The 15,960-nt window shown below is 35.4% G+C and overlaps 1 protein-coding gene across 1 annotated transcript; it reads right to left on the bottom strand.

The window, feature by feature from the left end:
• Positions 1-660: 660 nt before the first annotated feature.
• Positions 661-8,476, bottom strand: LOC122015331 (probable apyrase 6). The gene is made up of 8 exons (XM_042572165.1): positions 7,701-8,476; positions 6,648-6,756; positions 6,106-6,213; positions 5,099-5,153; positions 3,657-3,845; positions 2,385-2,482; positions 1,339-1,535; positions 661-1,132 (listed from the first exon to the last, which is right to left on the bottom strand). The coding sequence occupies exons 1-8, from the start codon at positions 8,300-8,302 to the stop codon at positions 862-864; spliced, it is 1,629 nt and encodes a 542-aa protein (XP_042428099.1). The 5' UTR covers positions 8,303-8,476; the 3' UTR covers positions 661-861.
• Positions 8,477-15,960: the final 7,484 nt, after the last annotated feature.

The raw sequence follows: 15,960 nt of genomic DNA, 5'->3' as shown, positions 1-15,960 counted from the left end.
GTGCTCATGTAAATGCCGGCGATGGATGTACGACATATCATTCCTACATATATATACATCTGGATGCATGACTGAGACATGGGGTGTTGTCACATGAGGTCTTGGGATCGAAACTCGACGTGACCGAACATAACCTCCCCCATGTTTTGACCATTTACACTAATGGCTAATAACCATCCGTGATTTACCTCCTCCGTGTTGACCTAGGGACGGGTTGACGGGGACGCTGAGGGCGAGCGAATCACCTTTTACCACATGAATACATGACTGAGTGGACAATGCCAACATAGTGTGGTCCCCACCCACTCAGTCACTCACCTCAAGTATGGACGTATATATATATATATATATATATATATTGCACATCGTTTATATGCACCTATGGGCAATTGAGTGGATTCTCAAGTGCCCCGAGTCAATTTCAAACACTTAAGGCGCTCGAAAATGATCTAAGCACTTGAAATTTCACTCAGTCGTCCACAGGCACGCAAAAACAAGGTATGCATTATATACACAGAGAGATTTCATATGGTGTCCAACCCAAAAAACTATTTCTTTCTCCATTTTTGCTACCAAGAGCAATCTCTATAGAATCTTTTGATCTCCTAAATAATGGGAATGAAATAAAACTAAAAACTCGGAGGAAAAGGGACCAATATATTGGATGCGAAACTCAACTATAGATTTCTTAGTAAATACACAGGGGGATCACCTATGATACATGATCATAAATCAGAAAACTAACATGTGGATCGATCTAAGTCTATTAGTTGACACAACTATCCCGAATTAAATAATATTTCAAATAATTGGGACAAATTTAATTTGGCAATGATGATGATATATCGAACCGATGCAGAATTATTGTTTGACCAGGGTCAGTATGTAACGGCCTCTCTCCAAGTCGTATATTATCTTCAACTTCGGTCTCATGCATCGTAAGAGAAACCATGCTGCGAAGGTTAGTAAGATGGAGGCAACAATTGTAGAGAGCCATGGTGATGATTCATTGCGGACAACTGCAGTGATACGATCGGATGTCTCAATCTTTGGCTGTAAAGCTTGTCTGACTATGAAAGCACCCAATGCCCAATCAAGGGGTACATTACCGACCTGCTTTGCGAATACAATCCTGCTTCGTAGAGAAGATATAATTAGAAGCAAGTTGGTATAGACTGCTGAAATAGATCAATCAAATAGTAAAATATGAATTTTACGGAGAAAAGCCTTAGCTAAGTTCTTAGCCATAAGAAAATCGATGGGTAGGTAAACTTAAGCCAAAAGAGGATGATAATTACTTAAAATTAGTAGATACTAAGCAATGGGCACAGCAAGTACCTTCTATCATCCAAATCAATTTCAAGAGTATCGTTCAGTAGGGCCAAAATATATGCCGAAGAAAAGCAAAACTTTGAGAGATCTTCCTTCTGATAAGTATTGTATTCATTTATGATTTGTGACCAATCTTCACTGCAGTACTTTTCTCCAGCTGATATCAAATCAGAAAGTGACGATGTCTCTCCAAGGCCAAAGAACTATCAAATACAACTCGTCAAATAACAATTGGTATCATAAAAAAGGATGGAAACGATCTGCTACTGATAACTGTGCTATCCTGGAAATTATCATCATATCATGCAAGTACAACTCTATTTCAGGAGGACTTTCTATATATTGATTCATGGAAATTACTAGTAAGTATACCTAAACAGTTTACTCAGTCAGCTTATTGCCTTCCATTCTATTAAAAAAAGGAGAAACTTGTAGGCAGATAATGGCTTGTGAACTAAATATAGAAAATGAGATATTTTGCCAAGAATCACATGTGATTTTCGGCTAATGACACCAAAATTATGTCCTAAATGCATCTCTCAGCATTAACAATTCAAGTGTGAATCTCCATTTCCCAAAATGAAGTTAGCTCCTGTTGAATGATATTTGTAATAAGGTGAAAGTGCAAGTGTTTATGCTTAAGACCTAATCTACATTTAACATATGAGTTAAGGTGTAAGTGTTTCTACGTAAGGCCTAATCTACTTATTAATAAATGAGTCGAGGAGTAGATTTACACTATCCATTTTTCTGCAATCTATCTTTTCTCTCTCTAAAACACTGCTTTTTTAGGTCATACGAGTTGTCAAAAATATAAACATCGTAAATTTACATGTTGAGTATGGGATAGGTGAATTATATTGATATGTGGCCTGACCATATGTGAAAGGGTAGTATTAAAAGCATCTAGTAGTTTGAGTTTTTGAGATAAATGGCCTCGCAAGTTCCAATTAACATATACCAGTTTTTTTGGTTGCCGTCTCTCTATTATTGTTATTGTAGATAAATTCTAGATTGACTTCTAAAAGACAGGAAACTGAAACTTAACTCACCTTTGAAGTGTAGAAGAAATTCTCAGTTGCAAAAAATCTACCTTCGAGAATAGGTATAAATTTAAGTCCCAACCGGCAGTATTGATCCAAGCATTTCTCTGCAGAGCATAAAAAGATAAGACTTTTTTCCCCATAATATCTACTGCACATGCATGTACAGAAACAGGCCGTATCAAATAACTAGTAGTTCAAGAAAAATATAATCACTGGCACAGGTCAGTATGGTTTCTTAAGTATAGATTTCTTTAAATAACAGTGAATTGAAGAATGATTAGCATTTTCTTCAATGTAAGAAAGTAAACAGATGGTGAGATAAAGAGACCAGAATATTGCTTTATGCTTTGACATCTTTGAATACAGCGCATGTGAATTCTTAAAATCAAATCAGGGCGAGTTCTATGACAAGGTAGAGAATCCATTGTTTGCAGACCCTATTTATCTTTTATTAAAAAAACATGAGATTTCTAAAGGGAAAAAAAACAGATTTAACTTTATCATGGCAGCAGCTTTCACATAGTTTTTTTTACATGAACTGCAATAATTTAATTTGTTTTCTTTTTTTTAATCATCACAGAATGTAAAGTAGATTCTTCCCCTTCTGAGGCTACACGATAACCACATGCGCTGGAATATCAACAACAAGCCACAAGATTCAGCTTTCAACTACTTAAGATCAATTATTTGGAATACCATGAACTTATTCTTCAAAAGAAAATCAGTTATGCTAAACAAAAAGAAAAAATTGCCTAGTATGAAGGTGCATTTATTGTTTGAATTCAGGAATACATGAAAGCTATCCCGGTAAATGTAGTAAACTCGAGAAAAATATTTTTTGAATAATACAAGCATATTTGGGCATGATGCTTGAAATAGCTAAGAAAAGGAGTATAATATTAGAAGTATATTAAAACTTTTCTTAGAAGGTAGAATAGGAATACAATGTTTTATTCAATTATGCAAAGGATTGACTGTCATGAGTTCCCCTTCCTTGGAGGACTTTTGCTATGACATATTTGCAGAATCAAAAATGAGGTGGTGATAAAATAGCATGGATTCTGATTATTTCAAACATATGTTCTTGGGTATTATTTCTAATACAGAGACTAATATTTCTTATATCCCACTGTGTAAGGAAGTATCTCGATGATCTGACTGAGGTAACTATTCGGACTAATGGAAAATATTTAGGTTAAAAATGTAAAAGGAAAAATGAAAAAATAGGCCATAAGTTAATAATGAAAATATTCTTTAGGAGTAGAAGTGACTAGCTACCATTTTCCTTCGCTAAAAGCTTCAGTGCAGCCATTCTACATTTGGAGAAGTTACCATTAGCATGGGAAGATCTAAATTTGGACTTTGCATGAATAAGGCCAGAAGAAAACGTTTGTGATTCTATTTCATGCACATATCCTCTAGGAGTACATGGATCCACATAGATTCCTTCCTGTGAAAAATCTGCAGCTGCAACAAAGAACAAGTGTCGAGTGGATTAACTATTAGGAAAACAATAAGGGCATCTCCAACTGAGGTTTTCCGGCCTTTTTAGATTTCTCTTTCCTATGTACCATCAAAAATTAAGAAGCTGGGTCCGATTTTGCTAACCCAGCTTCTTAGTCTCTTTCTTCATATTTGGTGGGGGCCACAAAAAAGGCCAAAAGCCCTCCCCACTGTTGGAGATGCCAAAAGAAGCTATAGACACAATTTATGTAAGCCTAATGTAAGACTTACATTAAACAGAAAGAAAATGTGATGAAAGACTGAATTGTTTACTCAACATTTAGGAAGTGCATGAAGAGTACACTGCAGAATGTTAGAAAGGAAATGCAAACTAAGCGACCAATAACTTGCAAATAAATGTCTAGTCATCCTCTTCCTTCAAACTTCTCCATTGAAATGCAAGACAGTAAATCTTTGAAATACAAGGAACTTAAGGTGATAGATGCTAAAACCAGATTTACCAAGTATTTAATCTATAATATGAAAGATTGTTTCAAAAATCTACAAAGAAATTACTTCTTATTAAATCCACAACAAGTACCAGAACTGAAAAAACCTTCGTGCATTCTCTATCATTCTACTTAATAGGTCATATCTTGATGGAAGCTTCAAAGTTCTTCCTAGCATGGCTTCATTCAAGTAACATAAGATGAAGAACAAAACAAAAAATTATGTCCTTGGCTAAATGCACATACCTCCTATCTCAATGCTCTAATCTAGTAGCATAAATCTCAGTTTATATATATAATGTGATAGTGAATCATAGTTCACCAAATTTTGTATTAGAAAGAGTTGGAGGCTACAATCATCAACTGTAAATTTAGGCAATCCACTGTGAAGTGAAGCTTTCTACTAAGTGTTGGTAAAAACCTTCGAAGTTGTTGCCATGGTCCTAGGTACGAAATCTGCCATCACCAAAATATATTTCCAATTTTCCATATATTTAAAAAAAAAAAACCACTGTCACTACACAAACAAAACCAAATTCTGAACAAAGGTATATTGTCCCTAGAGGCAAGTAACAAGAGAGACTTGAATAAGAAGTACACAACCACATCAGCACCAATTAGAATGGCCTACATGAAGGGGAAAAAAAATCAAAAGTTAAGCACAAACTCTAGTTAAGTTTTTAACATTTGATCTATGGACTCTGCAATTTATGAAGCCAATTACAAACTAATTGAGCACCAGTAAGAGTTAAATACTGATGAACTTACATGAATTTAGGTCTCTTGAGCTAAGCAATTCATGAAGCATGTCATAAGCCACATTCTGCAGAATAACAATAGTTAGCTCCCTATTTATAAGGCATGAATAAAATAGGATGTTTTACTTAACATTAAACTGAGGGATAGGAAGATAAGGTTGAAGCATAAGATTTGATTCTTCGAGCAAAATCATACAGAAAGTTTGAGCATAAGATGGATAAATATCACTGAAGTATGGCCACCATGCTTAATGGCAGAGTGTAACATGATTTAATAGAAACAATCATGAATTAATCGTTACTGTGTTGGCAACATAAACAACATCAGATGCCCATTAGCAGAACCCACAAAGACAATGATTACTTAATATTAATAATGAACTAGTTGCTGAAATAATTCCTGTTCAACAATTCTTTCTAATACTTGGGAAACTTCTAATGATAATGACATACAGCGGTAATTAGCTTTCATAGTGCAGCACAGCCAGGCTACTGATATCAGCAGCACCATCAAGTGCCAGACTTAAGTGTAAAATGTCAGGTTGGATGAAAAGACAAGTCTTACCTAGAAAACCAAATAATCTTTTAATGATTATTTTCTCATTTCCATCTTCAAAATGCAAAGCAATGGTGATTCTCTGGTTTCTCATGATCATCTACATTGTGTGCTTTAAGATTATCTACATTATCTTCCTAATAAAAGTAGCTACAATTATTCTTAAAAGAGGAAAGGAGGAAGTTGCAGGGAATGGTTCAGATCTCTTGCCCAAGAAAGTGCCATGTGCAACTGGAACAGCTCTTCCTCATATGCAAAGTTCACATTCTGTAGATTTATTTCATGGCATAACTAATAATACAATAATATAATGGATTCAAAAGGACTTGTCTTCTTTATAGTTTTAAATTATAAAATGTGCATTTGTCAGCATGAAGAAATAATCTTAGAATAACTTAATAAAGGACAGACTACATAGTTATGAGTAGTAAAGGCAAATCTGAATTTTTAAGGAAAGTCACCTGACCAAGATTGAGAAAGCTGTGGCTGTACAGGTTATAAGTGATTTTCCCAATGGTAAGTAAATGAGAGAACTCTGAGACCAAGGGCACACTCGAAACAAAAGTTATCTGAAACAGATAATCAGGGCATTAGAAAATAGTAAGTCATCAAACTGAATATAATCTAATTCGGTACCCTACATACTGGTGCATAACTTAGTCGGTGGCAATGATAGGGTCATCCATTCATATGACTGAACCAATATTACAAAAAGAAACTTATTTTTTAGGTAAATAAATATTGTTTTCTCTTCATAGCTTCCACTAATAACTATTTTTTCATGATCAAGACAATCATGTCACTTGTTATTTCTCAGTAACAAAACAAGGCACTTCTAGACAAATATTAGTCACAAGTACCAAGATATATGGAAGCATAACTAGTTACTTGTTTGAAAAGTGAATAAATAATCAAAATTCTTAAAACTAACACAAACTGTTGCCACTGGAATAAATCTTTAGTGGAAGATATTTAAACATCTTATGAAATGGAGAGATGAGACCTGAGCTGAAGCCCCTCCAAGTTCAAATATCCCAGTAGTAATCTTAGGATCAGCTCCTAGAGTACCCAGGGCATAGTTAGCTGCAACCCATGCATAGATGCCTTCATCACTGCCTGTAAAAAGATAATTAAAATAAATGTACCATGATAAAAAAAATTGGAGGTTAACTTCTCAATATATAAGTGAGCTCTGTAAACATTATGGCTGTCAGAAAGGGTACAATGTTAATATTATCAATTAAAATCTAAGCCTTAAGATAACAAATATCATGATCAATTAATCTTTTGCCAAAAAGCTTACATTTAAGTAATAGTGTACAGATGTACTTAGGAAATATTGGTACCATGCTGACCCCATGCCATTAATTAAGAACTGATGAAGATTTTCCAAATTATGTATTAGAGATCAATCACAGAATTTAGATTTGCATGTTATACAAATTTTACTTCCCTGTAAGCAAATATACATAATCAACCATGCAGATGCAACTTTTTCTAACAATAATACCTTATAATGTATTGCTATGCAGTAGAAAATAGGCATGTGTTGGTTTACCACATCTGATAGTATGCATCGCCATTAGATGGTTGGACAAAATGTACACTCAGGGATGAAAAGGTTTATATAATGCATATATACGTGGAGACCATATTATTTTAATATTCAGTTTGCTTATCCAATCCAACCCCTTATCATGTTTAAGCCAACTAATATCTACCAAACCCACAACTAAAAGTTGGGCTTTTTTCTGTAGCAATGACAATGGAAGGCCCTATGATCTTATTTCCTTTTCCTTGCGACTCCTTGTTGAGGAAAAAAAATTAATGCAGCTTATGTGTCCCAGTAAAAGAAAGACTGAAGCTCATAGCCAGATTTAGTTCCCTAAAAACATAGAATTACTAATAACAGGTGTATTATATCTGACTACTGTACTCAATTAATCCCAATGAACCTGAAAGGAACAATTATAATAGGAATTTAAGTATCTATATTCAAAGAAGCATTGTTCGAATTAATACAGTATGAAAATTCAAAGAAGCAAACAAAATTCACCTGCCTGAAATCACAGATGCCCAATCGTCCTGGAATCTGAAAGCAGAAGATCGGAAGACCTTCCTGCAAGACTCCAGTATCCTATTCACTACCGAAGCATCCAGCAACCTCAAACCTGCCGTCGCCATCAGCCTTACTTCGGTATCTTCCCACACTTCTGGCGGAACTTTAACCTTAGCAAACTCCAGCAGTTCCGCCAGAGACTTCCCAGCGGTATCCGGATTCGACGAGTAAGAGGAGAGGCCCGGGGAGACTTTCATAGACGCCGAAAGGCCCGTATCAAGGGCAGGCAACGATCCCCACCCGCTCCTGTACGCGAAAACGTGGATCCGAGACCCAGTACTGCCGCCATCAACGACGATCGAGTATTTGGGGCGATTGAGGCCTCTCGAGGCTACGAAGAGGCAGAGAAGCACGGCAGCGAGGGCGGAGCCGACTAGGGCGGCGCGGCGGCGAGGGCGGCGATGCTTGGGGAGGATGGAAAAGCGGGAAGAGGAGGAGGGGGGACGGAGCTGGTGGGGCTTGAAGGCGATCATCGCGCACGATGTCTCGGGTGCGTGTACGGGTCCGACTTCCGACGGTCGGACATTCGATCGTCGCATCAATGCGGCCGCAAAAGAACCAGGGTTTTCAGATCGGTGTGGCTTCTATTTACAGAACGGCCGCTTCCGCTTCAGCCGCCGCCGTTATTCCTCGCCGGAGAATCTCCGCCCGCGGCGGAGGCTAAGAGGAACACGGCGGAGAAGGATTGTTGCGTTCGGATGGCCCCCTGGTAACCGAAGTTGGGGCGTTAGTATTGAGAAATGGACGTACAGGATTAGCAATTAGAAAGGAATCTTTCGATCGAACGGTCGTAGATGGCCTTTTATCGGCGTAGGTTCGATGTGGCAAGATAAAAGGGATCGGTTACAAGGCTTAGCGACCGACCTTTTCCATATATAGATTAATTAAAAAAGATGTATTAATCTAATTACTTGTTAACTCATTTAACTTCTATTAACCATGAATAAATAAATAATATTTTTGGTTCTTTAACATAAAGTTAATAATAAGTCAGATATATTGTTTTTGATAGGATAAAAGTAATTGTTTGAGACAATAATTGTCTCTTACATGCTATTATTTTTAATAAAATTCCTTCTATTTTATATTTTATTTTAAAACCATATTTATTCCAACGATATTATCTAAAGGATATAGTAATTAATTTTAATCAAATTATTAAAATTATTATTCATTAAGTATTTTTATATAAAATATTTTTTTATTAACTTAATTAAAAGTATTTAAATCACTTCAATTTCATTAAAATTGCTTAAATATTATTATAAATGATCCCTATAACAATGTTGATTAAGTTCGAGCACTTGCCTAATCTGTAGCCCATCATGAATTCAGTGGACTAGGATTTCCCAACTCTTTAAATGGATCGGTCTATCTAGCATACTAGATTAATGTTGCCTATCCCAATATGAGTCAGTTTGTTTTGCAACTATCCGTTTAAGTTATACCGTAATAATTTTATTATTATTTTAAAAGAGTAATATGATGTACGAAATTTTTGTCAATATGAGATTCTGAAAACTAGTGTATTATATACCGTCTTATCTTATATTATAAGAAATTATTTTCATAATTCAATAAAATCTAGATATTAAACTTTTATAATCCAATTAATCTCGAAGGTGACATATCCAATCCTATTGAAATTTCTCATCATTAGATTATATATTTATTTGTTTATAATTTTTAGGGTAATTTGAACTTTTTTTTTTTAATAGAGTTTAAGGTTTCTTAACTTAACTATATAAGACCTTATACTCTTTATTTATAAGTATCAGTTTTAGATTCAATAATATAGTTAGTTTTTTTTTCTTTCTCTTAATTTCTACATGGTATCAAAGTGGTTCTCCTTCTCTGACATAATTTTTTCTACTATCCCTTGTTATTGCTTTCTGTTGTCACTGTCGTCTCCTACTATTATTATTGATTTCAGCGCTGACATCTATTTTCTGTCGATTTCGACGTCAACGTCTTGTCCTACTGATTTCGACGTCTCTAAAGCCCTGTTTTCTTGTAGTGCTTCTTCTTCTTGGTGGTCGGCGGCTTGAATAAAAGGAAGAAGAGGAACACAAGAAAGAAGAGGAAGGAGAGGAAGAAGAAGAAGAAGAAGATTAGAAGGTACCCCATCCTAGAGACTCCTTTTTTTGGCCGGTGGTTTTGGAAGAGAAGAGAAGGAGGGTAGTTTGTTCTTAGTAAATCGTCACTCACACGACGTCCATGAAGAGGAGAGGAATACGACAGAAGATCAAGAGGTCTTTAGCTACAAAGAAAAGGTACAACTAGTTCTTTAATTCCGCTGCGTATCTAGTTTCATTTTTCTTTATATCGATTTTGCGTATCGATTTTGAATACCAACACAGGAGGCCAGCGATCTTGTATTTCGATCAAGGTGCGCTTTGATCATTCAAGAACTTGCTTGATTGATCGAACACATCTTTGATCGAACGTGCGGGTTACTAGGAAGAATTTTATTCTTGTACAATTTTTTTTGTACAGGGAAATTAAAACAGAACGGAATTCCAGTGCCCTTCAAATACATGCAGGTACACAGGTCATAGGCGCATGGTGGGGTAAATCTTAGGTCGTCAATTCCTGAGAATCGACCTCTGACCATTATGCCAGAGATGTCATGCGTCCACCGTCTGTGGGGACCCTCTCCTATTCCTACAAAAGGGGGTTCAAGATATTATGTTTCATTTATTGATGATTGCACTTGTTACTCTTGGGTTTATCTTATGAAACCTAGGTATGATTATCTTATCATTTTCAACAACTTCAGAGCTCTTGTAAAAACTAAACATTCTAGTGTCATAAAGTGTTTTCGCTGTGATTTAGGGGGCGAATACACTTTGAATCATTTTTCACAGTTACTTGCTTCTGATGATACTATTCATCAAACCTCGTGTACAGATACTCCTGAACATAATGGTGTGATTGAACAAAAACATAGACATCTTATTGAAATAGCCCGTTCATTTTTATTGTCTGCCAGTGTTCCTAGTACCTTTTGAAGGGAAGCAATCCTTACCACTGCTCATGTGATTAATAGAATTCCAACCTCACACAATGAAGGCTTGTCACCTTTTGAAAAATTGTATGAGCATGCTCCTCTCTACTCCTCTTTGCGTGTCTTTGGTTATACTTGTTTCATCCTTCGTCCACATGTCGAGCGTAATAAATTAGCCTCTCAGTCTGCTTTTTGTGTCTTTCTGAGTTATGGTGTTAGTCAAAAAGGATATTGTTGTTTTGATCTCGTTAGTAAAAAATTATGTCTCTCGTCATATTGTGTTTCTTGAACATATTCCATTCTTTTCTATTTCTGCTAATTCGCATAATATGACAAAAGTCAGATCTATTTTGCATTGGTCCTTTTCAATACCGACACTGAGGAAGCTTCACCCATAGCTCCTACTAGTAGCCCAACTGAATCTGGTACTTTGATTCCCGAGATATCCACTCCACATACTCCTCCTTCTGCCACTACCCAATCATCTCCTGAGATTACGGATGATCCTTCTCTCCATCGTCGTTAATCCACTCGTGTTCGTAAGTCTACTAAACTACCAGATTTTGCTTACTCCGGTAATTCTTATTCTTTTGCTTCATTTGTTGCATCATTCATTATCTTTCTGAGTCCGTATCCTATAAAGAAGTTGTTTCTAACCCGCTTTGGCAGAGTGATATGACTGAGAAACTAATTACTTTGCATCAAAGTCATACATGAAATTTGGTTCCATTGGCACCAGGAAAACATACTATTGGTTCTCGTTGGATATATAAGATCAAAACTAAATCTAATGGATCTATCGAATGATACAAAGCTCGTCTTGTTACTAAAGGTTATTCTCAAGAGTATGACATGGATAATGAGGAAACATTTGCTCCTATTGCAAAAATAATGACTATTCGTACTCTAATTATTGTTGCTTCTGTTCGTCGATGGAGAATATCTCAGATGGATGTCAAGAATGCATTTCTAAATGGTGATTTTTATGAAGAAGTTTATATGACACCTCCTCCTGGTATTTCATACCAACCTGGTGAAATTTGCAAGCTTCGTAAAGCGCTTTATGGTCTCAAACAAGCACCTCGTGCTTAGTTTGAGAAGTTTTCTACAGTGATATCCTAGTAATCATGATTCAACATTGTTGTCAGATGTACGAGTGCAGGTCGTATACTTTTATCATTATATTTTGATGACATGATTATTACTAGTGATGATTCTGATGGAATTACATTCTTGAAGTTTGAGTTGACTCATTGTTTTGCTATGAAAGACTTGGCTATACTCCACTACTTTCTGGACATTGAGGTTGTTTATTCCCCGAAATGTTATCCTTTATCTCAGTCAAAGTATATATCTGATCTGTTTGAGTGTGCTCGTCTTACTGATAATAGAGTTATTGATACTCCTATTGAGACTAATGCTCGATATTCTCTATCTGATGGCTTACCTTTGTCGAATCCTAGTTTGTACAGAACTATTATTGGAAGCTTGGTTTATCTCACCGTGACTTGTATAGATATTGCGTATGCTGTTTATGTGGTTAGTTAATTTATCGCTACACCAACTATAGTTCATTGGGTTGTTGTTCTTCGTATTCTTAGATATCTTCGGGGCACTCAATTTCAAAGCCTTTTATTTCCTTCTACTTCATCTCTTGAGTTGTGTGCATACTCTTGTTGAAATGTATACTAAAAGTCTAGCTTTTTGTATAAACATTTACTTAGAAATAAGAATCATATTGGTCAAATATCTACATTTATAAGTTAAGTATAGTTATTCGATTAATTTATATTGTAGATAACATGGTGTGTGGTGTCACACACAGAAGATCATGTTATTAATTCCTTATAAATATAAACAGTAGCTCATGACTGAGATGGAAAGGAACAAATCATTGGAATAGTCGTAGTGTAATTAGGTATTAGTTTATCTTGACTGATAAATTACACTAGTACACTCTGAGTGAATTGAGCAGGACCATTTAAGGTAAGTTCTTTTTATACTGACTTAATAAAAGAACAAGACCTTAGTTATTATGGAAGTGTGTTCTCTTAATCCTAATATAATAACAAGTACATATATTTAGTATTTATTTCTTTGACTTATCAAAGGGTGAGATTTAGCTCGATAAATCAATAGGCCCGATAAGTTGGGAAATGATATTACTTATAGTGTGTGTTGTTGATTATAGAAGGAATCTGTGTCCTAGTTATCTAGGTTGATAATGTCCCCAAGAGGAGCTCATAAGGATTGTCATCTTAAACCCTGCAGGTGGACTTAGTCCGACATGACGATAAGGTTGAGTGGTACTACTCTTGGACTAAGATATTAATTAAAGAGAGTTGTCAGTAACTCATTTAATTAGTGGACATTCGACATCTTAAACATAGGGAGATTAACACACTCATGATAAGAAGATGCCCAAAATGTAATTTGGGATTGGTGTGGTAGTTCAATAATAATTCTTTAGTGGAATGAATTATTATTGATGAAATTAAGTTGGGTGTTCGGGGCGAACACGGGAAGCTTAATTTCATCGGGAGACTAAAACCAATTCCTCTTCTCTGTCCCTATCGTAGCCTCTTGTATATAGAGAATTATACCCACCTTCCTACCTATCCTAATGGGGTCGGCCAAGCTAGCTTGGAGTTCAAGCTAGGGCCGACCAAGACCAATAGGATGAGCCAAGTAGGTGGTCGGCCAATGCTTGGAGCCCAAGCATAAGTGACCGGCCCTAATCAAATTAAAAGGGTTTTAATTTTTAAAATTTTTCTTACGTGGATTCCATGGTTTTAAAAGAGAGTTTAAAATTTAAATCTTTCCTTTTTATACCTTTCTACAAAAGATTAAGAAAAAATATGATATCTTTCCTTATTTGTAGATTGAAAGGAAGATTTTAATTTTGAGAAAACTTTCCTTTTTATAACCATGTTCATGATTTAAAAGAGAGTTTTAAAATTATAAATTTTTCCTTTTATAAGTTTCTACAAAGGATTAAGAAAAGATTTGATATCTTTCCTTATTTGTAGATTGAAAGGAGATTTTAATTTTAAAGATAACTTTTCTTTTTGGAAATCATCCACATGTTTAAAAGAAAGATTTTAATTTATAAAATTTCCTTTTATAACCAACCATGAAGGGAAAAATTAACAAAGAAATTTTTATTTAAAATTTCCGGAGATAAATTAGGAAGTTTTAATTCTTGTGTTATTAAAACTTTCCTTAGCTTGTTTGGAGCTATGAGGTGGCCGACCATTATGATTAAGAAAAGGAAATTGGTTTTAATCAATTAAATTTTCCTTTTCATGGCAAAGAAAATAAGGAAGGTTTTATTTAAATTTTCCTTATTTGTCAAGACTAAGGATTATAAAAGAGGGAGTAGGGGTGCCTTCATGGGTGCTAACTCTATTCTATTTTCCTCCCTCTCTTCCTTGTTGGTGGCCGGCCCTAGCCATTGCTCTTCTCCTCCTCTTCTTCTTTAGTGGCCGGTTTCATCCCTCTCTTGGAGCTCTTGTTGGTGGCCGGTTCAAGTTAGGAGAAAAAGGAGATAAAGGAGGTTTTTGTTTCTAGCATCCCTTGGAGCTTAGTGGTGGTGGCCGAACCTCTACATCCTTGGAGGAGCTTTGGTGGCCGAAACTTGGTGAAGAAGAAAGAAGGGCTTGGGTGGTTCTCATCTCGGTAGATCGTTGCTCACACAACGTCCTAGATAAGAAGAGGAATACGGTAGAAGATCAAGAGGTCGTTGCATACAAAGAAAGGTATAACTAGTAATTATTTTCCGCATCATACTAGTTTTCCTTTGTATGAATTCCAAACACGAGACATATGATTCTAGAGTTTCGAATTTGTGATTCGAGTTTGTGTTTTTTTTTATTTTTCGAATTTGTGATTCGATTGTTCCTTTTGGTTAAACCTAGAGTTATATAAGGAAATTAAATATTAGATTTCATTGAAAGGCTTTGTCTAGGAAGTGGTGGTTGCTCTCATATCCAAGAAGGCCTAGTGCCTCACCATGTTTAACCTGGAAGCCGATTTCTTAAATTAATATTTAATTAAATTTATAACATAGGTGGATTTGGATCAATAATATTAAGCATCGTTTGCGATCCAAATCTAAACCATTAAGAACAGATAAGTTAAATTTGGAATCAATAATGTTAAGTTCCATTTGCGATTCCTAATTTAATTTCTAAAGAACACAATAGGTTGTTTAGGAAAGGTTAGACACTTGTACAAAAATTTTTTACAGTGGAACCCGTACGATCTTCCTAGGACCAACCAACAACTCTGATGCGGATTGAGCTGGTGATCCTACGGATCGCAAATCTACCACTGCTTCTGCATTTTTCTTAGTGATTCCCTCATTTCTTAGAAGAGTAAAAGGCAAGATGTTATTTCTAGATCTTCCACAGAAGCTAAGTATCGTGCCATGATCTCAACTGCTTGTGAAATAGTTTGTTTGTGTTAGTTGCTTGCGGATATGGGTGTCTCTCTTCATTAACCTACTTAGTTATATTGTAATAATCAGAGTGTTATTCAAATTACACACAATTCAGTTTTTCATGAGCGGATGAATCATATTGAAATTGATTCTCACTTACTCGTCACGATCTTCATATTGACACCATCACATTGTCTTTTGTTCCTTCAAAGCTATAGATTGTTGATATGTTTACCAAAGCACATTCCGTTTCACATTTTTATTTCTTATCTGGCAAACTTTCAATACTTCTAGCTGTAACAACGTGAGTTTAGGGGGGGATGTTAGATTATATATTTATTTGTTTATAGTTTTTAGGGCAATTTGGACTTTTTTCCTTTTTTTTTATAGAGTATAGAGTTTCTTAACTTAACTATATAAGAACTTATACTCTGTATTTCTAAGTATTAATTTTAGATTCAATAATATGATTAGTTATTTTTCTTTCTTTTAATTTCTACACTCATCATCCATTAGAGTAAATCATGAAATGCAAATGGATCCTAGTGGACGGTCCAGAGGCACAAAATTTTCAAACTTCGCAGTGTAATGTGCCTTGAGTGAGATTTGAATTCTCGTTGCATACGAAGTCCATCCCATCTTTAACCATCATACTATAGCCTTAAGGTTGTATTTTTAATTCATTATTTTAGTAATATATATATATATATATATATACAGATTTGATATGTTGGACGACGCTTTGTGCG

Source organism: Zingiber officinale, chromosome 8B, assembly GCF_018446385.1.
Source record: "Zingiber officinale cultivar Zhangliang chromosome 8B, Zo_v1.1, whole genome shotgun sequence".
NCBI classification, from domain to species: domain Eukaryota; kingdom Viridiplantae; phylum Streptophyta; class Magnoliopsida; order Zingiberales; family Zingiberaceae; genus Zingiber; species Zingiber officinale.
Note: the sequence above shows the minus strand (reverse complement) of the source record. Positions and strands in the feature narration are given on the sequence as shown.

Excerpts from the sequence above, each read along its gene's own strand:
- LOC122015331 (XM_042572165.1), bottom strand. The coding sequence starts at position 8,302 with ATGCGACGATCGAATGTCCGACCGTCGGAAGTCGGACCCGTACACGCA. Across the intron at positions 6,214-6,647 it reads TTGGAGGGGCTTCAGCTCAG|ATAACTTTTGTTTCGAGTGT; the intron begins GTCTCATCTCTC and ends TATCTGTTTCAG. Across the intron at positions 5,154-6,105 it reads GCTTTCTCAATCTTGGTCAG|AATGTGGCTTATGACATGCT; the intron begins GTGACTTTCCTT and ends GTTATTCTGCAG.